The sequence below is a fragment of the Microtus oregoni genome, unplaced genomic scaffold (assembly GCF_018167655.1).
Source record: "Microtus oregoni isolate MIOR12 unplaced genomic scaffold, Mior012 000085F_ref0000168, whole genome shotgun sequence".
Taxonomy (NCBI): Eukaryota; Metazoa; Chordata; class Mammalia; order Rodentia; family Cricetidae; genus Microtus; species Microtus oregoni.
In genome coordinates this window covers 3,706,760-3,732,568 of record NW_024544551.1, presented here as the reverse complement: position 1 = coordinate 3,732,568, position 25,809 = coordinate 3,706,760, and the positions used below count along the sequence as shown (strand labels likewise).

General features: G+C 42.4%; 2 protein-coding genes across 4 annotated transcripts in view; both read right to left on the bottom strand.

Moving 5' to 3' along the window:
• LOC121441946 (synphilin-1) overlaps positions 1 to 25,809 on the bottom strand; it is a 138,616-nt gene that overhangs the window by 64,658 nt on the left and 48,149 nt on the right. For all 3 annotated transcript variants that reach the window (XM_041643360.1, XM_041643359.1, XM_041643361.1), the window contains exon 2: positions 5,072 to 5,174. In XM_041643360.1, coding sequence (XP_041499294.1) covers positions 5,072 to 5,128 — 57 coding nt within the window. In that variant the 5' untranslated portion in view covers positions 5,129 to 5,174. The remainder of the gene's footprint in view (positions 1 to 5,071; positions 5,175 to 25,809) is intronic.
• On the bottom strand, positions 16,993 to 17,964 carry LOC121441947. Its single transcript, XM_041643362.1, has one exon. It carries the CDS (start codon positions 17,962 to 17,964, stop codon positions 16,993 to 16,995), a length of 972 nt encoding a protein of 323 aa, XP_041499296.1.

The following is a 25,809-nucleotide window of genomic DNA, read 5'->3' as shown; positions in this document are numbered from 1 at the left end:
GACTTCCCATGAAGTTAATCTGACATTTCACAGTTATAATAAATATGTTACATGCTATGAAATAGAATAGTTTATTTGCCATCATAAACTCCCTGCGCGCACAGACCAAGTTTATACTATTTTCTCAAACCTAGAACTGTGCCTGGAACACTGTGGATGTTTAATAAACACTTGCTGACTAGATTGGCAAAACAGTTAGCTATGAGCAAGTAGTTTGTATAAATAAGCTGTGTAGTCAGTCTAATAAATGCTGTGGCTACCCAGCATAGCCAAGAAGAGGACTCGACGGGCTAAGGTCAGAAAAGGAGGCAAATTAAAGATCAGTCTGGTGGTTGCTCTTTCTTCTTGGAAATCACCCTCTGGCTAAGGTTCCTCTTCTCTGTGAGCATTTGGGCCAAGATGGAGAAGGAGATCTGAGTTCCAGTCTTGAGGTCAGAAACATACAACACCTCATTTCTGGATCAGACAATCCCTTGTCTATTTCTTGGGGTGCTTACAAAACAATGAAATGCAGGGCATCTGGTGTTGAAATAAGAAAAATGCTTTGAACTTCATGGGGCTAGAGATGAGGAATAAGAGGCAATTTGTACTTAAAAGTAAGACACAGCAAATAAAACACTATAAAAAATGTAGTAGCATTGTGATTGCTGCTGAGGCCACACCACATAATCGGTGCCAAGAACGTTTAACTATGGCCAAGAACAGGGTGACTTCTAGGAAGGACATGGCTGATAGGAACCATGAAGCAGGAACTAAGGCATCAGGCTCCACATGAAGTTTCTGGTTACCTTCTAGGGAAACGTCAGAGTAGTAAAAGAAAGGGTTTTGCTTAGTTCCCTTTCAGCTGATTATATTTATTTGGAGTGGAGACCCAGGTCCATTACTTCCAAGAAGCAATTTGTGACCAGTACCAAATGGACATGAGGTGATGGGTTTAGAGGTGCAGAGGTGCTTCCACTCAATGAAGTTTCTCAGAAAGTCACAGTCCCTTCTGAGTCATGGAGTTCCATAATCCAGTCCTGACCCTGCTGAGTTCTGGCTGTACCTCGTGAACTCACAGGACTCTGCAAGTCTCCATTTTGTAATCTGCGACACAGGATGAAAGCACAACCCGTCTCTTGCAGTTTTGCGAGGCTTGTCTTGAAAGGTTTCAGCTGTGTGTGTGACAGGACCTACGTGTGACAGACGGTGACTGTGTGTGACATACGTCACCTCTCTGCTGTTCAGCCTCTGCTTTATTTATTCAGTCCTGGATAAGATACTATTTTTGTGAAAAAAAAATGGCTTTGCTGAATAAAATAAATATGCCATGGTTCCTAAGAACCCTGGAGGGTCTTGTTTCTGTTTTGATGATAGGAGAGCCTGGTTTTCAACTGAATAGAAGAGGCCTCTGTAAACCCATTTGCCAGGAGAGGAAGGTTTGTACGTGCCCTCTCTCATGGGCTACAGCTTGGGCATAGTGCTCTGCCCTCAGATGGCAGGGAGACAGAGATGTACTGTTGAAACCTTGCATTTTACAGGGGAAACCCATCATTTTCAAGTCTGGAGAACTTCAAAATAAGTTGGTTGCCTTCTGTGTTTTGTCTCATTAGATAAAGACAGAAAGTTCTAGCTGTTTTTCTATACAAATATACAGCTTGCGTTTTAATTAAAACAAGAACCAGTCCCCCTGACCAGAGGGAAAAACCATGAAATACAAAGCCGAAACTACGTAATTGGACTATAGTTGGAGGGTAAGGAGGGGAGTCTTAAACCCCAGCATGAGATTTGTAAACATCTTTTCCAAATGCTGCCTGGACTCCCCGCCATCGTCTTCTGCCACTGCATCAGGAAAGAGCAAAAGGGAGCAGAGAGAGAGGTCTATACAATCCAAAAAAATAAAATAAAATAAAATAAAATAAAAGCACGTTCATGGGAAACTTCGTTTTCCGCTACAGTGAACTAGCAGCTGGGAGACACGTTCCTTTCTGAGCCTCAGCATTGGAGATGCTTTCAGTTAGCAGCCTCAATGGCCAGTGTTCCTAGTTTACCGAAACAGGCCGAGAACACTTATTTCACTATTTATGAGTTGGTCTTCACTTTGTCTCCATGAAATCATTAACTATGAACAGTAGAGCTCTGTCAGGGTTAGGGTATTAAACACGAATCATACTGAATTATGATAAAACAATCTAACGCTGGAGAGGTTGCTAAATAGAGCTCCTCCAGTTTCAAGGGGGATTGCAATAGACTTGGACACCTCACCCTTCAGGCTGTCAGTGTTTTGGGCTGGATGATCCCTTTGAGGAGGCTTTCCTGTAGGCTGTGCTTTCCTGGTCTCTATCCATCAGAGCCAATAGCATCTTCCCAGTATGACAGTGAAAACTTGGTATCACCAAATGCTCGTGGGTGGGAAACGGGGGCGGAAAAATTGCCATTGGTGTAAATTATTGCAATAAACTATATATCTGGTTAAGGCAAGAAGTGAGTATTCTGGAAACAGTGTGATCCTGACTAACCAGGAGATCCTTGGCAAGATATAAGGTCCCAATGTTTTGGTGTCCCCATCTGTCAAAGGAAGATGGCTACAATCCCTTCTCCATAGGATCAGTGTGAGGATGTAACATATGTGGCCTGGCCCATAGGACATAATTAGCGTTAGCCGTTACTGTCTCGTCAATGCTATCCAGTTCAAACCTGGTTTAAGTTTTAATGCAAGTCAAAGATCCAAACATTGGAGTCTACATAAAAGGGAACTCTTGGGGAAGATACATTCTTACTGATGGAAATCTGAATTTATAGTTCAGAGTGGTCAAGTCAGAGAGGTACAACCATTGCATAATCCTGTAGCCCTATTTGCTAAACAGCTTCAGTTATTGCTTAATACATTTTATCTTTCAAGCAGAGCTTCCTAATTCATCAAAATTATGGGCTGCTGCCAGTGATTCTTCTGTAAATACAACTGCTCTGTTGTACTTAAAAGAAAATCTTGACACCATGCCTGGTCTTTTCCCTCGAGTTCTTTATCCACTATTGGTCAGATAAATATTATTGTATTATTCATTGAAACAATAACAAAGCTACTATTTTAAAGAGCTGTATGCCAAGCTAAGTGTTTCACATATATTATCATTTCACCCAAACCTTAAAACAATTTTAAAAAGTTAGATGAGTATTTCAGGGAATTGAGACTCATGTGCTCCAAATCACCCAGCCAATGGGCAGAAGAAACCAGGAGCCTGGGCTGGTTGCCCGTTCAAAGCCTGTTCTTGTAAAACACGACCTGGATGGTTGTGTAATGCCTGCCTCAGTGTTTGAGGCCGGAGATCGTAAACTCAAGGCCAGCCTGGGCTACATCATGACACTCTTGTCTAAGAAAACCAAGAGTTAGGAGTTGTAGAACACATGCCTAGAATGTGTAATTCAGTAGGTTCTGTCCCTAGGATGGCAAACAGAAAAACAAATAAACAACTAAACTGCTTGAAAAAAAAAACAACTGAAAATAACAAAACAAAACCAAAAACAACTCTCAAACCTCAACTTTGCCATCAAAAAAAAAAAAAAAAAAAAACCTCAAGAACTACTACCACCAAACTCCTAGTGAGTACACATTCTTTTGTTCTATATCTTCCAACTTCCCAACAAATCTTTATGCTATCCTTCACTTTCTTGGCTCTCATTCAAATCCAAATACCTTGAGAGGAAGAGTCACGAAAGAAGCTCATTCTAAAGACTTTCTCAAGTCAAGCACTGTGACTGATCGACATCCACACATCATGGAAAAGAGGACTTTTACTTCACGTGGGTCTGACTAAGGATCTGGGTCTGAATAAGGACCAACAAAAGTTAACTAGAAGTTAGAATAAGCCGAATAACAAGGGACTATTTTTCTAGTTCAAACCCAGAAAGATCCAGCACTGTATTAAGGAGGTGATTTACCATATCTATGCCTACAATCCAACTGTCATGCAAAGTCCCCATTAGTTAGGGTATGCACGGTGAGGAGTACAGGAATCCACTTCTAGCCAGACATATGTCGAAGCATGTCCACTGTCTGGGGGGCAACATCCAGTGATGACTCAAAGCTCCAGGCCCAGAGAGATCAAAGAAAATGAGCTCAGAAGTGATGAGCTCCCAGGGTGATTGTGCCAACATGTTGCTGGGTATCAGAACTGACTTCATAGCATGGGATACATTGCATGCAGCTCTAGGCAAGCCACATGTAGACAATGTGCTCAGACACTTGCAGGGTTTGAGTGTTAGTGGACCTGGAGGACTCATCAGCCCACAGCGCTTTGGAATGATAGGACCTCAGAGGTCAGCTGATCTGATCTTCAGCACCTGATTTGTCAGTATTCCCAAGTGTCCAGTCTGTGTTTTATTGTTTTCAATGACTGGAAAGTTTCCCTTTATCATAATATTTATTTTTGTTTTGTGTATGTGTGTGTGTGTGTATGCACATACAGCCCCACTGCCCTTACTACTTCACATGTGCACATGAGTGTAGTGTTCACGAAAGCTAGGAGAGGGTGTTGGATCCCCTGGAGCTGGCGTTACAAGCTATTGTGAGCCATCTGCTAGGGGTGCTGGGTACTGAACTCAGATCCTCTGGAAGAGCAGTGTTTGACCTTAACTGCTTAGCCATCTCTCCAACTCCCTCCCTTTGTTTTTCATCAATTACATGTCAGGTTGGCTTCAGTCTGTGTTCCTGTGAATTTGAGAGAATGTTAGTTGTGATACAGACATGCAAGGAAACTGGGAATGAACAGTTAAGTCCACATGCTGAAGCTTTACAAACAGACTCATCAGTAATTTTCAAACAACCTCGGCACGCCTTAGGAATGGAATGCTAAGCAAGGCTGAATGTCTTGTACCCTTCCCCCGCCCCCAGCTCACACACAATTAGGCAACAGTCTTCCATAAGCCCAGAGAGCCCCGCCCCCAAACCATACACTGTGTCTGTTCCTCAGCTTGTTTTCAGTTCATCAGCGTAGCTGGGGGAGTTGTGGAAATACGGACAGTATAAAGAGTCAGTGCGTAAGCTTGAGGGCGGAGCAGTGTGAAAACATTGCTCGTAGGTAGTGATACTTACAGAAATGTCATCACTAAAGTCAATTTCATCCAAATCAAGGTATTCAGGGGCTTCCATTATTCTTCTTTGTACATTTTGAGTAAGGTCAAATACTTATAATTTCCTGGATAGGGCAGAAGCAGAGAAGAAAGGCCAAAGGTTAGTTATTTATAACGAAAAGTATTATCCCCATTTGAACAAACAAAATCGGGAAAGGTAATTGGGTAATAACACTGCCCCGGGGCACATTTCCTCCCCACAAAATCAGGCTTTCCAAAAGCCCTGAGCACAGCTCCTTTAGTCCTCAGCTCTGCTTCCCCAGGGAGCACCCATAATCCTTTGCTTTACTTGATTTGTACTTATCTTCTCCTGGGCAGTAACCTGGGTCAGAGTTTTCCCCTATGATAAATGCTAGCTTTCAATGGAGCTCATGCCCTTATCATACACTGGGTGAACGTTTGGGCTTTATGGAAAGACAATCTCTGGGCACTGTTGGGGAAACTGTATTCAGGTATGTTCTGTGGGCATATTCTTGGTTGCTGTGAATGGAGCAATGATCACGACATCTCCATAGTAATCACATGGGTACAAGGCAGATACCAACTAATCAAAAGCAATGGCTAGTTCAGAAAATGTGGTATGAATCTCAAATTCAAAAAGAGAGGCAAGGAGGACACGGAAGGAGGTGGGGCTTGTCTAGATTTGAATTGAGCTATTGGGATGGCCTCTGCTTTAAGCAGCACTGACTGACAACACCAGAGTGACCTGGTGCAGGCACCAGAATGTCCCCCGTCAGCACTTGCTCCAGGGATGCCTGTGGCAATCCTTTACATCTGTCAGGGTAAGTGGCATCACTTCCCGCTTCATTTTTCCATCACTTATCATCATCACCATTGGCAGTGGCAGTGGTACCCACACATGTCAAGAACAGAAATAGAGATCTCCTAGTGGTGCCTTGGAGTGCAATTATCCTCTGTCAGCTCTCAGACACCGAAAAAAGGATTCTGTTTTCAGCCGTATGCCTCTTTTATTACACAAATTGTCTTAGGTATCCACATGTGAGTTTCATAAATGGTTTGTGGCTTGCTCTTTGGATTCTGTCGTGAAAGTGTGTCTTGCTAAATGAAAAGATTACTGAACGGTGACAGCGCATCTAGGCAGAGGAAAATGAGCTCCGTCATACAAAAACAAGATCCTAAGCAGGCTTTTACATTTATGGTATTGAGACAGGATCATGCTATAAAGTAGTCCTGGCCAGCCTTGGACTATGTCGACCAAAATGGTCTCTAACTTAAGTGATTCTTTTGTCTCCTCTGCCTCCAAAGATTACAAGCATGTGCCAACATTTCTGGGTAGCTGGTTTATTTTCTTGAAAGGACACTTATTCTAAGCGCCCCCTCTTAAAGATTTCGATTCTTTCTCCTTTTTAAGTCATGAAAATGGTACAGCTATGCCACAGGGGGAAAAAAATCACACCTCAAACCTATGATCTAATTTAATTTTCCATGTTTCTTCTTCCCTTTCCACACACGTGCATCCCTTACAGACTTAATTACAATAAAGAACTATCCAAGATCAGATTAGGGTGTTGTTTCAAACTCGAACAAAATGATCTATTTATGACATATGGATACAGTTCTTCTGAAATCATGGCTTTAAAGAAAATACTGCATTTGTAAAAATAAAACTTAAAACCAGACATTTTATTGTTGACAAAAAAAATCTAAAATATAGTTCGGAAACCAAGTGCTCAGATAGAAAAGCTCACTCCTTTCCTTGTAAGCCTCAGAGCTGTGCAGCACACACCCTGGTTCTTGCGAATTACTGATAGCGACGATGTTTCCTTCCACACACACGGGTTCAGAGACAGATGAGACTGTGGGTTTCAGCTCATTCGTGAATAGCCTGTCTTCCAGCTTACACTCTTTCCACTCAGTCTGCACCTCTGTGATGAACTGTGAGTCGACAAGCCATTTCCATGGCTTCAGTGACACTGTGTGTCTCGGCCAGGTGCAGCTGGAAGCAAGGAGCACCCTCACTGCTTTTGGAATGGACTCTATCTGTCGCATTTAAAATGACATACGGTGATCCAGGGCTGTGGCAAGGGAAGGAGAAGGACTTGGGTAAGAGGATTTGTTTTATGTTTATCATAATTATACCATTGTACAATATGAAGAGAGAGTTCAGGATAGGACAGTAATGGACCAGGATCACAGAGAACACAGAAATAAGACACGATGAAGAAAGGCACACACTAGATGTGAGAACTGAGCAGACCTTTAAATGCACAGAAATACAGGACGAAATACAAATTGCAGATGAATATGCCTTAGGCAACCCAATTAACAAGTAGTCAGTGATCCCTTTTTGGTGTTCTGACAGTAGAAAGGGCAACGTTCCTGTAAATGTAGCCAGGCTAGCAGAACGGAATGAGAAGATAATATGAACTGTCACATCAAAGCAAATATAAAATCTTTCTATTTGCCCTTGAAGGGTAGGGATGCGATTTTCTTTTACTTTTTTTTTCTTTTTGACTTTTTATTAATTCTTTGTGGATTTCACATCATGCCTCCTGATCACATTCATCTCCCCATCCTTGGGCCTCTGCCCTCTACCCCCGCAACCTCCCCCCACTCAAAAAAAAAAAACAACTAAGATAAAATTTAAAAGAAAAAGAAATAAAATTTCTTTGTGGAAGCTGCAGCTGTGGACCTGCCGGACTAGGTCCTTCACATGCTCCAGTAGATCACAGATAGGGTGGATGCCGGGTGGGCCAACTCACAGTCCTGGTTCTGGGCCTAGGTGGTAGCTGCTGGGTTGGTTGGCCTGCCAGCTCTCTCTCTGGATGAGATTTTCATGACTCTACAGGCCAGAAGATAATAAGCCTTGGCATCTGAAACACTCCTTGGCTTCCTACAGAGCCATCTCCTTTAAGAATGACTTATTCTGTGTGTAACCTGGTTCCTCTTTGTAGTTTCAATGCTTCTCTCTCTCTCTCAAGTTATTTTGAATGTATTTATGTTTTCACTTTTAATGTGTGGAAATCCCCAAAGTCTCTCAGTCCTGGCCGCATTTCCAGCTGTTTCTTTTCAGTTGTCCTTGTGGTCATTATTTGCTTTCTCCCTCTCATGAGCCTTTCTATTGGGCATCAGCATCACCTTTCAAGGCACAGGGATAGGGGGCGGTGAGGTCTGTCTAGGCAGCTGCTTCAAACAATGGCCCAAGACAAGAAAGCGAGCTGAACTCTGGTTGATTTTTCTCTCCTATTTCTCGGTCCCAGAGACCCCTTTCCCAGCTGATGACCTATATTCTTTAACAGAAAGTCGAACAACATGGAGTACAATTCGGAGTCCCATGAGCCAAGGCCAATTTTGTCCTAAAGGTGGGATTTGTTTGATCCTAGTAGTGTCTAAAATATGCAGGGGTTGTGGTGGTTGTGGTGGTGGTGAACAAAACAGAATCCAGCAACAAACGAGTTGCCGACTTCTAGACTTTGGAGGAGTTCACATCAAAGTTTTTATTCTGGGTTTCACTTAAAAAAATATCTGATGTCTTGGCTTGGCTATGTGAGTTCACATTCCCAATAACCGTGGCTGGTTGCAGCTGAGTGGCGGATGTCTCATATTCTCATAGTATATACTAAGATGTTCACCCCAGCTCAGCTGATCCCTCCCAGGCTGCTCTGCTCAGGCCTGGTCTGCAGTGCAGTTAAGTTTGGACCCTAGAAGACACACTGCAAAAAGGAATGCAGTTTCAAACAGTGGGTGCCACCACTACCCTCCTACCTATTCTAGTGGGTGTCCCCCGCCAAGACCACTGACTTCATTTGTATTCTAAGACTGAGTTTGTTGTATTAACGCCATTTGAAAGTCATACCACAACAACAACAGTTTATTTATTTATTTATTATTTTTTTAAATATTTATTTATTATGTATACAATATTCTGTCTGTATGTCTGCCCACCAGAAGAGGGCACCAGATGTTGCTACAGATGGTTGTGAGCCACCATGTGGTTGCTGGGAATTGAACTCAGGACCTTTGGAAGAGCAGGCAATGCTCTTAACCACTGAGCCATCTCTCCAGCCCCCAGTTTGTTTTTTTAATTCAACAAATAAACTACTGGCATGTCACAATTTTTTGTTTCACAGTCTCCAGGATTAAGGAAAGAAAACCCTTCACAAACATAATAAAATGTTACGAGGTCTGGATTAGGTTTCCTCCCCCTTCGCAACCGGAGGATGGAAGGGTCTCACTTTCTTATGACTGGTGTGGGTTTACATGGTGTGAGTGAAGGCGAGGCAGCAAGTCATGCCAAGTGCTAGTCCAGAAAGAGACCAAAGCCTTCCTCTCTCTGGCCCAGAGCAGCAGCTGAGCGGTAGTTGGACTGCTCCCTCCTCAGTCTGACGAGATTGGGTTTCTCCCTAACTGAAAAATATGTTTCAGGTATTCAGAAGGAGCAGTTCAGCTTCAATACTTTACACGAGATTCCAGTTACTGTGAATCACATTTAGACCCATTAGGTCACAACGGTTCTCCACCTGGGGGTCGTGACCCCTTTGACAAAACTCTATCTCCACAAACTATTTATATTAAAATTCATAACAATAGCAAAACTGCAGTTATGAAGTAGCAACAAAAATAATTTTGTGGTTGGGGGAGGGTCGCCACCACAACATGAGGAACTGTATTAAAGAGTTGCAACATTAGGCAGTGGTGAGAACCATTGCTTTAGGATTTTAGGGCTTCATCATTTAAAAGTCTATATAGTGCCAAGTATCCTCATCCCCAGCCTTACAAGCTATTGTCGCTTGACCAACGCTTTTGGGGGCTTCTGTTTGTATTGAAGCCCTCCTGTTGTCCACAGCATACATCTCTGAAGATCTGCCCCCTTAGTGGAGTATGACAATGGACCAAAATAATCCCAGTTCAGACTCCAGTGAGCTTTTAACTCCTCCCCACCGTATTGTTACCCATGTAGGCAGGTCTGCTGCACAGTTGAAAAGAAATCTTTCCTAAGTTTAAGAGAGAAGATGCAAGTTTGGCCGGGAGGGAAAAAAGGAAGTAATTTTGAATGGCTTAGCTTTCCCAGTTGAGTACAAAAATTGATAGAAGGGAAATATTCAGATAAGGGAGATACAGCCAGGTAGCCAAGGCTTTCAGGTTCTCCAGAAGCTCTGGGGACATCTTGGATGCCCATCTTCTTTGGGTGAGTTCAAGGAACTGGAAGAAACTTTACCCAAACGCCAAACTAAGGCTTGGCGTTCAAAGCACAGAGTGAAATGAAAAGCCTCCTGTGCCAAGCAAGTTCTGCCAGACTCTGCCGCCTCTCAGAGAGTGCCATTAGCTGAGAAAATGCCTTGGTGCTAAAGGGTCTGTCAATGCTTTGTCACTTTCCCATGAGGTCACCTCAGCGATGGTTCCACTACTCCCATAAGCTGGGAAAGATCTCAAAAGTAGCAAAGAATCCAATGTGATAAAAGAAAAAAAATTAGGCAAGTTATTAGAAGTAGTGTGCCCTTGTTGTTTTAGGATTTGGGGAGGCATTTTCATTTGTGTATGTGTGTGACTTGCAGACAGACTCTGAAAAAGCCATTCCAAATGAAGACTTGCAAAAAATCTGGCGGGTCATGGCAGCATCAGTGGAAAAACCTTGGAGTGGCCAAGAGGATCTCTCTGAGAAACTGCACTCGTGGTAATATACACATTCTGGTGTGCTTGGCTCATAAAAGGCTCGTTGATTTGTGACTACCCTCACACAGCACATAAATTGCTCTACCCAAATTCTTTTGAAAACGTATTGCCTCACTCCATTTAGAAGGAGTTAGTATGGAGTCATTCTGAAGGGTGGAACTGCACACATTTCTTCTCTCCTGTCAAAGTCTCGATTCCTACTTTTACTCTCGTATATTATGACGGCCAGGTAATTAAAACTAAGCTGGCCCTGTCAACATCCATGAGCGGAGTTTGCCCAGCGGTGAGGTAACTTCAGTTGATTTGTGTGGCAACCCGCTTCTTCACCCTGTAATCCACTAACACTTGGGAAAAGACCACCAGTCCCCATGCCCCCCTCGCTCCCCGCCAAATTTATACTCAGATACATTTTCAAACTGCAAGCCTGCTCACAGACACCGTGTTTACTTTGTTCACTATAAGAGCTGAAAAAAAAAATATTCCAAAGGAAGACCTGGAAGGCTTGGGTGGAAATGTCCCCAGTTGGCTCCGTGGTTTGGCTGGCAAGGAAGCAACTGATTCCAAATGTGGATTCAATTTCTTTTGCACTCTTCGATTCAACAGTGGCCAGAAGCATGGCAGTTGCTGAATGCCTACTCTCGAAGCAGATGATCAAGGCAAGAAATTTCTACTAGAAAGAGACAGAGCAAGGAGGGCCAAGAGGCACATATGAGGGACAGAGGGAAAGTCTAAGCCTGTGGAACTCTCCAGGTCTTCACGTAAGGAACAGTCTGAATATACATGCTGGGTAAGACCACATGCTCTACATCAGCGTGGAACATACAGTACAAGAGGAAGCAAGCAAGCAAGCCATTTCAGACTAATGTGGTACTTGCTATGATGAATGAATGCATACGGACTGGAAGCAAGGCCCTGGAGATGGGAAAGATCTGTCTGGTGCAAAGGAGAGTTACGAAAGGATGAGAGACAGAGCTCTGGGGAGGGCAAAGCGCTCTAGAGTCTTAACTGCATGGGCAAAGACTTGCAAATAAGAACTCAGAAGGAGAATTTCCAGGAGAGGGTGGATTTTACACTGACCACAGTAGCTTTTCATTTAGAAAGAGATTTGAAGGGTGAGGACTAGCCCTGGGTGATAGACAGGAGTGGCCATGAGAGTATTTTTGAATTCTGCCTGTTTCTAGAATATCAAGTTTTCAGGCATGTTTGGAAAACTGCAGTTGAGTATTTTGATAGCAAATGAAAGACATCCATGTACTAGGGTAAGGGTGCTGCAAGGGGGAGGATACTGTGTACTGCTCAGAAATATAGGGAAAGAAAACTGGCCTCCTGAGATCTCAGACTGGCTGAGGTTTTATGTGTGTTTGTGGGACTGCATGTGAGTGTTGTATGTGTCTGGTACATGCATGTGTGTGTGCTTGTGGGTACACCCATGAATGCATGCTGTGTGCTTGTGTTTGTATACAGAGGCTAGAGGAAGACTTCAAGTGTCCTGCTCAATCACTTGCCACTTTATTCTCCTGAGACAGGGTCTCTCACTGACCTGGTAGCTAGGCAGGCAGCCAGAAAAATCTAGGGATCCTTCTATATCCATTCTGTATAGCACTGGGCTTACAGGCTTGCACTACAACGCCATCATTTTACATGGGTCCTGAGGTTCACACTGAAATAAGCTTTCTTACCCACTAAGCCATCTTCTGAGTCTATAGAGTGAGGTGGTTTTTTATATGGATTCTCTATTCACTTTGTCTTATAAAGACCCTACAGGCAAACATCTTCAGAATTTCCATTATGGAAATAAAGAAGCAAAGGTTTGGAAGGGTTATGTAATGCCTCATCGACACACAGCCAAAAATATGGATTTTAAGCCAAGTCTACCCCCCCTGTTGAGTTCTTGCCAAAATTACAACAGTAAAGCAACCCCACATCTGTTTAAAACAGTTTCTGTTTCCAAAATCACCTTCAATATGTTTAAGTGACTTTATTTTTGATAGTTTTTTGAGGAAAGGAGACATCGTAAATTATAATTTGCATTTATGCTCTTCCAGTTTCATAGATGACAAAACTCAGGACCATTATGGCCAAGGTCATGCATCATGAACTAGAGAGGAGGGCAGCTGACACAAATCATGTTCTGCCAGGTTCTTAAACTGCCCCAGGCTGCCCTGAAACATGGATACACTTGGAGTCATCCTGATCAGAATCCCACGACATAGTCCCATCCCTGGACTGTATCGCTCTGAGTGTTCAGGAACCTAAAACCAAGCAAGTTATTCATCTTTCCTGTAGAGCACAAATAGAAAGCCAGACACAATCATCGCTGGCACAGAGAACTGTGTTCAATCTCCGTTGAACACACCTTACACCAACTAGCACATAAGATGGCGTAGTCTATCATCCATTTGCTGGTTTAATAGTTTAAGCTCCATCTTTAAGAAAAGGATTTAAGGTAATCATTATTTTTACAGTGGTGTACTTAGAAAATTCACAGCTCACAAAAATATGTGTTGTATTAATGATACTGAGAATCTTACCATAAATTTATGGAACCTACAGAACAAAACTCAAACTTAGGTCTAACATTAAGTTAACTATAAAAGTACACACTGGAGCCATGGGTGCATCTGCTAATCAGGTGACCTGGAAATAACTGTCTCCCATTACCCATGAATTGTTATTTTATCACATAACTAAGATTTATTGGTTTTGCAATGCATGACTATTCTATACTACATCTTGTTGAAAAGGCTATTAAAACAGTATTGTAGTAGTAGAATTTTTGATAGAGAGTAGGATTTCTCTGATGAATATTTGTACATTTGTCTTTTTTTTTTTTTTTGCAGTTTTAAGTCCTGATTTATCAGCTTAAAATTGTTTCCAATGATCGGGGATTGATTTGTGATTTCCGAAACCGAATACTAAGATTCAGGTAACTTACAATAAAGCATTAGTGATGGAAAAGACCTCAGTTTTAATCATAGGAAAGATAAGCATATTTACATTCTTTCAGGTTTGTATTGTATCTGCATATGTAATTTAAGACGAGTATTACATTTAAAATACCTTTTGAAAGATGAAAAGAATCCATGTTCACAGCAGCTGCACTAGAGAAGATAAACATAAAAAAATACATACAGACTCAGAGAAAAGAAATGTTGTGTTCAGTTCCTGGTGTCATTTCTTTTGAAGGATACTGTATAGGTTGGGATGAACCAAAGACAAAATAAGGAAGGCAAGAGATCTTGTGAATGAGAAACTCTTCTCTATGAAACAGAAGTAGGGAAATATCTATCTCAGATAAGAAAAACAAATGAACGTAGTGTTCTTTTCTCTTTCAAAAATTTAATGACCAGTAAGTAGGTTAGGAACATTTGACTTCCAGAACATATCTTAGAGGGAGATTCTGAGATGCCAGGTTCAGAAAGGACCTGGTGTTTAATGACATGTTGAATGGGCTACAATGGAATCAGGTGCTTTCTATGACCAAAGCCAGCTTGGCAAGAAACTGATCAGCTAGAAGTATGGTGGCAGCCATGAAAGAAGAGATTAGGGTCCTGCATTGGCCTCAGTAAAAGAGGCTGTGCAGTCAGAGATGAAATCAGGAAACACCTTCCAGTCTATACAAAATCTCCCCAACAGTCCTGACCCATTTTTATCCCTCTCCAATACATGCTACCTTGACAGTGTCTGCTAACTCTTCCTTATCCTCATCCATGCAGTTTAGACTCCAGCAAGAATTTGATGTGACTATATAACCTTTTAGGAGAGAGAAAAGAGAAAGGAGTGAACGAGAACATTAAGATAAAAATAACCTGAAAGGGAGAACTATTCAGTAAGCACAAGATTCTCCGTCATAGCTGAAACTTACCAACTCCACAAGAACAAAACTATGATCTAATGAGGACAAATCTAGGAGAAAATATCTGGGAAGAAAAAAAGAGGCATTGCTAGCACTGGGAAGTTGAGCTGGGCCTCGGCCAGTCATGTTTTGCACTGGTTTTTGGACACAACTGCGGAATGATCTGGAAACTGTATCTTTAGATACTACAGGAAATGGTCCAAATCCAAGTTTCAAATTGTTTGCACACGTGAAGATTCATGCTTTCTCCCTAATTGTGCAAAATGACAATTCCTACAGTGGATTTATTTGTTTGGCAATGCCTGTTGACAATATATGGAACACAGATGGCAAACCTGATTGCTGTCCTAGAGGGAAGCAGACATGGCAGCAACACACACAGGGATCATTGGAGACGACATCTTGAGTCGGTTACCTTGGCTTTACTCTGATCATTTGTGAGGATTAAACTTTGGAGCAACCCTAGGCTAGTGGTTCTCCAGCTGCACCATGCATGAAGCTCACCCAGAAGGTTCACGAAGAGATTGCTGTAGCGAGCCCAGACTTTCTGATTCAACATGTCTGAGATGAGGCCCTGGCATCTGCATCCCTTACAAGTTCCAGGGTCGTCCTGTTTCTCCTGGTCCCAGAACCGCGTCTGAGAACCACCACTTAAGATCAATGGCTATTCCTAGCTCTGGCTACATCTGCTCTCAATTAAAAGATGGCGACCTCTTCCCCACATCCTCCATCGCTCCAGATGTTAACTTCATTACACAAGATCCGTGCCTGGTGCCCTCTGATTAAGCTGCCTCGGTGGACTCAAATGAGCATTTCCCATGAAGACCACCTGGAAGTCTCAGAAGGTCCTAAGTCTTTTTGTTGTTGCTGTTGTTTTTGTAATTCTCTGTGTCAAACAAGGGGCACACAACGGTGCAAAGCATTACAGAATTGTGGCTTTGGTTTACTTGAAATTTACTTTCTCTGCAAAACTTCCTAGCAACTAAGATATTGCAAGTCTCTTCTGCAAATGATATCCAGCTTTATAATTTTGACAGTCTTTTTAGAGAAAAGATCTCAGTTTCAAGAGCTCCATTCACTAGGGCAGCAGAAGAATCCCTAGGTACATTGCTATTCCAAGAAAGTGAAAAAAGATAATTAAGAATTAGATTTAAATGTACTGCTTTGTACACAAATTTATGCATAGATATTTATAATAATTATTTACTGTGACCTAAGAGCTTAAGCAGCTATGAGTAACTAGCTACAAAAAAAAAAAATAAAAATAAAAACCTGGTCATGTAATTTTAGTTAGAATTATAATGTTTTAAAAATAAGATCCAATCTAGGAAGCAAATAATTATAAGGATTTTAATAATTTATTGTCATTTGTGAATATACCCACGTAATGACCAAAAGCAGAAAGAAATAAATTATTTATAAACTCAATGCCCTTCTTCTGAAGAAAAATACATAGTTGTATATGTTTCTATGATTAAGCAAGGAGAATGAGCTATATGCCAAGAGCAACCAAATATCTGCACATCATACACACTTGGAGAATAAGACTAAACAGATATTAATACTTTAATTCAATACTTTTTATCTAGATGTATTTTTACTAAAGACCTACGGCAGGGGCAACAAATAAAACCTGCTCTCAGCTTACATGAGATACTATGATGAAAACTGCCAACACTAAGTATCATACACCTGCCTAACGCACTTCCAAAATCTGCGAGATCTTTTAAGGAAAACACAGCTTCTTTAGGAGTATCATGAGGAATTCGCCTAGGAAGTGTTGACCTCAGTTTCAATAACGCGTTTTTTTTTCTAAAATCACAGCACATTGCACAAGTAAATACTTAACACGATGCCCATGCTGAGCTCATTTACAGAATGATGACTACTGACTTTCTTTAGAAATTCTACATTAAAAAAAAAATGCAGTCGTATGCAAAATCAGCAGTTCTCAACCCGTGGGTCAAGATCCCCACAGGGGTCACATATCAGCTATCCTGCATATCAGATATTTGCATTATGATTCATGACAGTAGCAAAATTGCAGTTATGAAGTAGCAACTAAATAATTTTATGGCTGGGGGTCTACACAACACGAGGACTATCCGAAAGTGCTGCAGCCTTAGGAAGGTTGAGAATCACTGTCCTCCATGAGAAGTGTCTTGAGGGCTGTTTATCTTCAGTGTATAAACAGCTTAGTGTTCTTGTTCCTACTTGTAAAGTCTCCCTCAGAAATTAGTTTCTAGAGCAGTCAATTTTCTAGCTATTGTTTCAAAAACTCCTGCTGAGAACAACAGTCCCCAAACTGCTGGGCTGCAGCTATGCACCCCACCCCACCCCCCCCCCCCCGCGACAGGACCTCTGCAGAATCTCCAAGTCCACTCACTCAGCCATCAAGCATATGGAGACGGAATGGCATCTGTAGGCTGTGTTGTGGACTTTTCCTGTCTGACGCCGCAGAAGGACACCAGCTTCATTTTGTAGTTAACCAGCATAAGCAGGAAAGGACTGAGAGCGGAGAAGCTGGAGGAGAGGGCTGTGAGAACAGCTGGAATAAAGACGCACGTTGCCAAATCCTTCAAGAAGCGGACTAAGACAAAGTGAGAAACCCACAGCGGAGCGATCAGCAACATTAACAAGATACTGAACTTGGCCCCTCGAAGGACTTCGGTTTCTGAATCATCATCTCCAATCCAGATGTCCCCATATGTCATCTTTTTCTTCTCTGAAAGGAGGAGAGCCATCCAGAGACACACAAACACTAAGATAACTAAAGGAAGAATATCCACCAAAACTAGAAATATTTGCCCATAGTACAGCTCTACCTTGTCATTTCCAAAACCAGTCAAGCAACCCAGGTACATTCTGTTAGTAGACAAGGAGCCCGTATCATTTCCGGAATTCGGGGGTTCTGGTTTTCTAGTGTATATCAACACAGGGATATACACCGCCACACCAGCCACCCAAAGTGCAGAAACCCCCTTCAAGGAGTACCTCTGTGGATCTGGGTTTGCAGCCCCACTCAAAGGGTAGACAATTTGGTAAAGCTTCCGGAGGTAGAGCAACGCAAAGTGTAACATGAACCAGATGGCCAGGGATGTAGTCAGGGCTGCAGTGAAATGCAGAACTTTGCAGCCCGCGGAATCCAGCAAGATACCAGAAGAGTAAACAATCTTGAGGATGTTCACCACCAGGTTTTTAGTGAGGTGGACGAACACAAGGCTGATGATGAGAAGAAAGGAGGTCTGCAGGCCCCCAGCGATGCATTTGCTTGTGGAATAGAATAAACATGTGTTTCCTACGAGGCTCACAGAGATGAGAACGGCACAGGAGATGATCTCAAGCGCGTCTGCAGAGGGCTTCATGATCGAGGCAGAACTGTGACTGCAGCTATCTCCTCGACAACTTTGTTCCTGAGGCCTTCAGAGAAGTTCAAGAGGTCTTCACTGACACCAGCTGAGTGTTTTCTACCCCCACTAGGTTAACAAAATCCTGCCCTGGTACACAGTCATGATTCCAGCATAGTCTGTGACAGAATTCTGCTTGCTTTGGTGAGCGGCTGTTGAAAACAGGGCTGCTTCCCAAGAGGATTATGTTTTATCCTCTCCAGGGACTTTTAACAGTGACGAGAAAGGTGCAGGTATCACACTTCTCAGAAATGTGTTTATAGTATCCTCACACTTAAATATGTCATTCCTTTATAGATATGAGCAGTGTCCGATAACCAAAAATAGATAAAAAAAATTGATAATAGTCAAGGAAAGGTAGCCAGAGGTTGCATTCATCACACTTCATGCATGTAAAAAAGCCTGAAGAATGAACAAGGCAGATTTCAAAATAACAAAGTGAGAAATAAAGAATGGGGACAATAGCACGGGAAAGATTATACAAGAACACACAGTGTTTTCACGCCGCTACCATTTGTGCATCTCTGCAAAGCAGGAATGCATCGCCTGTTGCAGTGAACTCGTGGGATGCAAGGAAAGATGGGAGACCATGTTGGCGAGGAAAGCAGCGAAGGGAAATGGAAAGCAATCGAGGAAGAAGGGATTTATGCTCACAACCGAGTCTCCCAAATTGTTAACAATTGGGCAGCGATTAGTGAAACGCTCTCCTAGAGCACAAGGGGTGGAGTGACTTCTCTCCTAAAGGTGATACAGAAACAGGAAGCAAGGGCAAGGACATGATACGTACATATCTACCTGGCATTCATGCACAGTTTGGATGAATTCCTGTTCCTCAGCTATGTCACAGTGATCCATTCTGGGGACTGACTTCAGTCGGGTATCATTCACCAGAGGAGATGCATTCCGAGAAACGCATTGTGTGTGCACGATACAGCAGCTGTGTGAATTGAGACAGATGTGACGGGATCCCTCCTTGAGCAAAACTGTCATGCTGTGGGGTACAGCTATACTTTACCTCTACTGAAATTGTTTGTGGGTCCTGTCATCAATCATCCTACCCTGTACTGTCCAAACATGTGCTTCTGCCCGATCAAATGGTACACTGCAGCTTATAACAGGATAAGCAGGTAGGAAGTTTGGGCCCCACAATCCATGGGAATGGGAAGGAGGCTGGGAGTTGATGCTTTCCTGTTAACTTCATTTTCCTGAACTGATTGCTAAAATAATAGAGAACTTAGTGTTTACAGCTCAAGACAGGCTTGAGCCCTTGTGTTCATTTCTTAACTGTGTTCAGCAACTTCTTGAAAGCTTACAGTTAGCAAGGATAGATATATTATATGTAATATAATAATATAAAACCTAGAAGATAACACAAATTGACTTTTTTCAAGGAAAATCTCTTTTTATCTTTTAAAGTATAACTTTGACCAAACCAGAAACTATACATTTCAGAGGTAGGAAATTAGCTGATACCTTATCTAGCTACTGATAAAGCCACCATTTGGCACCTCTCAGTCTTTTCCTCAAGAGTATGGGAAACTCCTAGTGTGCACATGAGAAGAAGGAAGCTTATAACAGGATAGGCAGGTAGGAATTTTGTGCCCCACAATCCATGGGAATGAGAAGGAGGCTGGGAGTTGATGCTTTCCTGTTAACTCCATATTCCTGAACTGATTGCTAAAATAATAGAGAACTTAGTGTTTACAGTCAACTTTCTTTCCTTAGGAACATCTGTCAGCATCAAGTACAAGCATCCACTCTGCATCTAATGATTATAACAATATAAGTAATAACTATAATGCTTATGCATTATTATAAACTATAAATTAACTTACCACCAACTTAAACAAGGTACACTGTCTTGCTTTGCAAACTTAATATGATTTAATCTTTAATATCAATCTCATTTCAGTAATGAGGGAAAACAAGACCAGAGAGCAAATTGTTCTGAGCTAGCAACTGAAATGATGGAAACCTAGTATTATGGTTTGACTATGAAGGTTCCGCTGAGCCCCTGCGCAGTGACTCCTGTGTCAAAGGCTTTGTCCCTAGACGCTGTGGCTAAGAAGAGGTAATGGGCAGAGACTGGGGAGATGGCTCATTTGCGAAAGTGCTTGCCACACAAGCATAAGGACCTGAGTTTGATCTTCAGCACCCACAGGAAGAGCCTAACATGGTGGTGCAAGCTCAGAGTCCCAGCACTGGGTCCCTGGGTCTCACTGTCCAGCCAGCTTAACCTAATCAGCAAGCTCCTGACTCCAGTGAGAGACTCTATCTAAAAACAAGGGAGACGGCGCCTCAAGATGACTTGAGGTTGGCTCGGCATCTACATGTATGCCCATTTGTATGTGTGTCTGCACCCCCCCCACACACACGTACACACATACACACACCCACATTCATAGACATCATCAAGGGATGCTCCACTGATGGGCTCCTAGCTGAATGGGCGTATTAGGGGTAGAGTCTTTGACTCTAAATCTGTGAAGTTAAGTAAAGCATCCTCCATGTAAGTTGTAATCTCTGTCATTTTGGTCCAGCAGCGAAAAGCTAACTAACACAGCCTGGTATGCTTGGGTCTCCCTTCTTCTCCACACATCCTGGCAACCTGGAGATCTTCCACTGACTCTTCTCTGCATCTCCATATTTATTTATGATTGTTCTATCTGACAGATACAGCTTATACATTATAAATGTACTTCTTGGGGGAGAGTCTGACTTACACAAGTCACACAGATATCTGAACGGCAGTTAGCATTTTCTCTTTCTCTTTCAGTATTACTAGGTATGAATGTTTAATCCTCTGAACCTCATAATGAACTCCATGCATTCTGTACATCAGTTTAGGATGCCTAACTTGACATTAAGAATCAAAGTCTATAGCTAACAATCATTAGCCCCCACAGTGACAGTGTTTAAGCACAGGCATAATGATTAAGTCGACCATGCTCCAGTGAAAGGACTCATATCCAAGATTATTTCAGATAGCAAAAATGATCATAAGTAGGGAAAATGGGACACAGAGATCAATAGGAAAGGAAGCAGGGTTCATCCGGAGAACAGCTGGGGGAGGGAAGGTGAATATAATAAAGACACATATGAGATTACCAAAGAACAGATAAAATGTTGTGGGATTTTTTGTTTTTTGTTTGTTTGTTTGTTTTGTTTTTTTGGAAGATTGGTCTTGAAGATTTCAAGGTATCTGAAAAAACTCATATTGATTTTGCCAAATGGCTTAGGGATTCTCTTTCCCCATATCAACCTTTATGGAAGGTAGAAAATTCATTTTCCCAAGCCTGCTTTCTTCCTTTCCATGCTCATAGAGAATGATTCAATGTTACGGTATAAATGTTTCACCATTCAGAGATTTCCAGCAAATATTTTCATCAAATTCCATTATACTAAATTCATCGAACTAAAAATTTCCATCCAAACTTTTTCATTGTAGTTTATCTCTCTTAAGAGTAACTGTGGGTTAATTAAGATGACCTGTGTTTCAGCTGCCAACAGAATCCTCATGTACATCTGTGGCTAATTCCTTGCCCTGACTTGTCCTCATAAGAAAGCTCTCACACAGCATTGCAAGGTCCTCCAAACCCTCCCAACCTCTGCAATGACTTCTACAAGAACAAAATGTCTGGAGAGGGCGGGCAAGATGGTCCAGTGGGTAAAGGCACATGCTGCTAAGCCTGATGACCTGAGTTCGATCCCCAGGACCCACCCAGTGGAAGGAAAAACTCACTCCAGCAAACCGTCCTTTTGACTTCCCCATGCTCACTGCAGAAGATCTCCACTGGAATATCAAAGAAGGTTGGGACTCCTCTTAACTAGAGTTTGCTGTTTGTTCATGTGATATGGGGTGAAAAGAAGTAAAATGAAACACACACACATAAATGTAATTTGTTAAATTAAAAGTATTTTAGAGAAGAGAGATCCACGTGGGAGGTATTAGTTTTAATCTGCAGTCAGAGACAATCTGACTCCTAGAAAAGCCAGGGCAACTTGACCTAACTGGCAGAGGAGATGTCATTAAACTCTGGGCCGCTTGCTTTGGATGGTTTGGGTAGGGGACAGGAAGAGGGCAACACCGAGTTGACTGAGTTGCATTACAAGGTCCTGAGAGACCTGGATGCCACTCAATGACCTCCGAGGACCACGCCAATGGGTTTCTTTAGCAGAATGCCCCTTCTCAAGAGCATGTTTATGTCCTGGAGCAAAAGGGTCCAGAAACAACACCACATCCTCTACCCAGGAAGGTAACTGTGGTTCCTGTAAGGGGGGGATGAAAAAAAAATCGTCCTTTGATAACCAAATACGGGTTCTGCTAATCCACCTTCTCTGAGGTCACTTGAGAACCAAGGAATTCAAAGGTTCTCTATGGCTTCCATTTATTTTGGCATCGGATGTAACAGAAAAGGAACTAAAGGGGAATGAATTTCTATGGCCCAGGCTATGTTCCAAATCTCAAACTGCTAAAAGTTATTTAGATTTTACTTCAATCCACAATCACATGGAGTGCGGTTCAGATGCAAATGTTTTCTGTGTGGCTTAAGACCATCTAGGTTTCCTCAAAGACACTTGTGGGGTTCTAAAGATTTTTTCCTGAAAGTTGAAAAAAAAAGTCCTGGGCTCTTCACTAGAGACTGTTGTTCATTTATGTGATACTGGGGTGGGAGGGGGTAAAATACAGCACACTCTGCCTTCCTTTGGGCATTATGGCCTCACAGTGGTGCTAAGATAAGCAAACTTCAGAGGCTGAGAGAAGGGCATTTACTCCTTTAAACTGAGTATATGATGTAAATAAACGTCTTCTAAGATGTCATACCTGAAACTGGATTCTAAATCTGAATCTGTACGGAGACACAGATCTACATTGATAAAAGCAGGAAGGAGTCCAAGGAAGGCAAAAGTGCTTCTGAGTGGAGCTGGGCTACTTTTAAATGATCATTCAAGAAAGAAAGATGCCGCTCCAAACTGATTCAGAATCTTTGACCTTGTCACCAGTGACTGCCTAGAGTTATTTTTATTCTCTGGAAGACTGTGATGGTGTGACTAGCTAGGGTAGGACTAAACCGCCTAACCCCAAATTAGAACTGCCTGAAGAACAACTTCAGTCTGGATGGGGCTAGAGCAATTAAGTGGTAATTGCCTTTTAGATACACTAATGTCACTAATTATATTACCGGGCTAAGTGCTGGGAAAATGTGTCTAAGAGCTCCAGGCCACTCTGGTGGGAGAAGGGAGTGAAGATTTATTAAGCCTGGCAAGGATGTGGGTCCTTCACATGCGTTATCACCTATGATCCTTACAATAACCCTACGAGGTAGTAGCTTCAGTAAGGCTGAGTGACCCAATCAGTTTCACTTGGTTCAGGACTGAGTCGGATCCGTGTGGCTCCAAGAGCAGTGGGTTGGAGAGGCCCTGAGTAGGAATAGAAATTGCTGACTTCTGGATATCCTGGATTCAGTAACTGTGGGATAGAAATATGGTAGCAGGGAAAGATGAGAGAATTTGAGAAGTAGACCACGACAGAAACATCTCTAAGCATGAGGATCCCAGAAGTGGAAAGTTAGAGTCCCAGACAGGAGAGTTTTATAGGCACAATCTGGGTCAGATTCATCAGAACACAAGAAGCCCAGAGGGAAGGAGCTTCCCACTGAGGCGATTGATCTCATGAGTTCATTTTTTTCCATGGATACTCTGTATTGGGGTTGGGGGTTGGGAGCTTGGGAGGTGTGGATGGGGATTCCAGACCCCTAAGATTGCCAACTTTGGTGAACTAGGGATTAAAGTGAACGGAGTAGTTTTATATACCTGAATCTTTCGAAGCCAGTCTATCAGACTAGCAATCTATCAAAGGACTCCCCTAGACTCAAGTTCAATACTCATTTTTACTTCAGAATGTGACTCTCCCAAGATAAGTTTGGAACAGACGGCCGAGCTCAACCAGATCCCTTGTTAGTTGTATTCACCCATATCAGGCCTTAGGAAAAGAATCCCTGCCATTTCCAAACCAAGTCCCCTTCCATGGAGGAGTGGCAGCTGATGGGAGTGGCAAGATCATATGCAGAGGAGACTACCTGCATGACTGGCGTCGAGTGCAACCAAATCCGTGAGGGAAAAAAGAGCAGCCATGCTACTTAGCATCTCGGTTCAATGCTGTAAGCATAGACTCTTTCTCGCTTGGCTGCATCTGTCGTCTGATGCAGAGACAGAATTAGGTATATTCAGAGTGGAATAGTTATAGACATCTTACAGAACTCCGTCTCCCAAGCTGAAGCAAGCTGGAACACATGCTGCTTCCCTATTTAACCCGTTTGTGTGTTTTTGTTATCACTGTATCATTTTAAAGGGGGCACTGCCAAGGCCACTGGGTGTGGTTCATGTGCAGTTCAGGCTCGCTGGATGTTCTGGCTCATTCCATCAAGCCCCAACTGAATTCTTGGCTCATTCCATCCTTGTTATCTAGTGAAATGTAGATTTTTTTTCCAGCTCTCTCCTCCCCGAGTTAATCTGATTCTGAACTTGGTAACTATTATGCATTCCTTTGAGTTCCCTGGCTTGAAGCATTCCATGTCAACCGATAAGCCTTTCATTTTCCCTTCTGCCAGTCCACTCAGTACTGCAGTTGCTCTAACAAGCTCTGGGTTTAACCGGGTGGAAACACAGCTCCTTATTCTTTCCGCTTAATTCCTGTCATCAAAAGCCTCAAGACTCCTAGGTCTTCAGTGTAACCCACGTACTGAGCCACACTGACTGACAGTCTTTGTAGTGTTAGTCTCTTTGTACCTATATTGTCTCCTATTCTTGTCAGATTGCTACGCCATCACCTGTCCCTCCCAAGCATTGAATTGACAGGGACTCAATGCCCTCACCTAAGAAATAGGAACGTGGAGTACTGTAAAGATACTCTGCGGGCATCATGAAGATTAAAAGAGAGAACGCAGGCACGTCTTTACAATACTGGCTGGAACAAGGGTCCAGTGGTTGTCATTACTGTTGTCACTGTTCTCATTGGATTATAGGGTCCATCTCAATTAGATACGCAGAGTGACTCAATCATTCAGATCCGGGACGAATAGGAAATCATGACTTTCAGTGGGAGTTCAGAAAGCACACATACAATCCTCTCCTTATTCTTAAATAAGTTTAGTCCCCAAGATTGGAGCATTAACAAGATCGTGTTCATGGCCATTAATATTACTAGCTGAGGTTTCCAAATTCATTTTTTTCTTTAATTCCTTTTGTTTAGCCAGTTTTCTACATGGTTAAGTTTGATTTTGCTAATGCATGCACAAGTGATCTCTCTCCCCACCTCTCTCTGCTGTCACCAGAAACGAATGAGGTAGAGGCAGCGGATCAAATGACGCTGATGAAGGGGCAGCTCTGAAAAGCCCACAGGACAGGAAGAGAGACATTTGGAAAAAGAATCACACTGGGGACCTTTAGGACATGATACAATTCTTCCTGAGGGGAGTGGCAGTGATTCTATACAGAGAATTTTAATTGTCCAACTCCCCATAGTTTCAAGGTCACAACAAGACACAAAAGAAAGACATCACAACATGAAAATATTCATCCCTGCCTCCAGTAGCATCTCTCTGTATCCATTATTTTTATTTGTATTCGCATTTGATAGTGTATCCAGGTCAGCAGTGACAAGGAAATGAGCCTTTCCAGCTGGAGTAAATCAACATCTTTGGAATCTCACGGATGCAGGAGAATTCAAGCTATTCCTTAGTATAAAACAAATAAAATGCGAGTAGTTTGGAAGTGAAAATGCCAAGCTTGCCAAAGATTCAG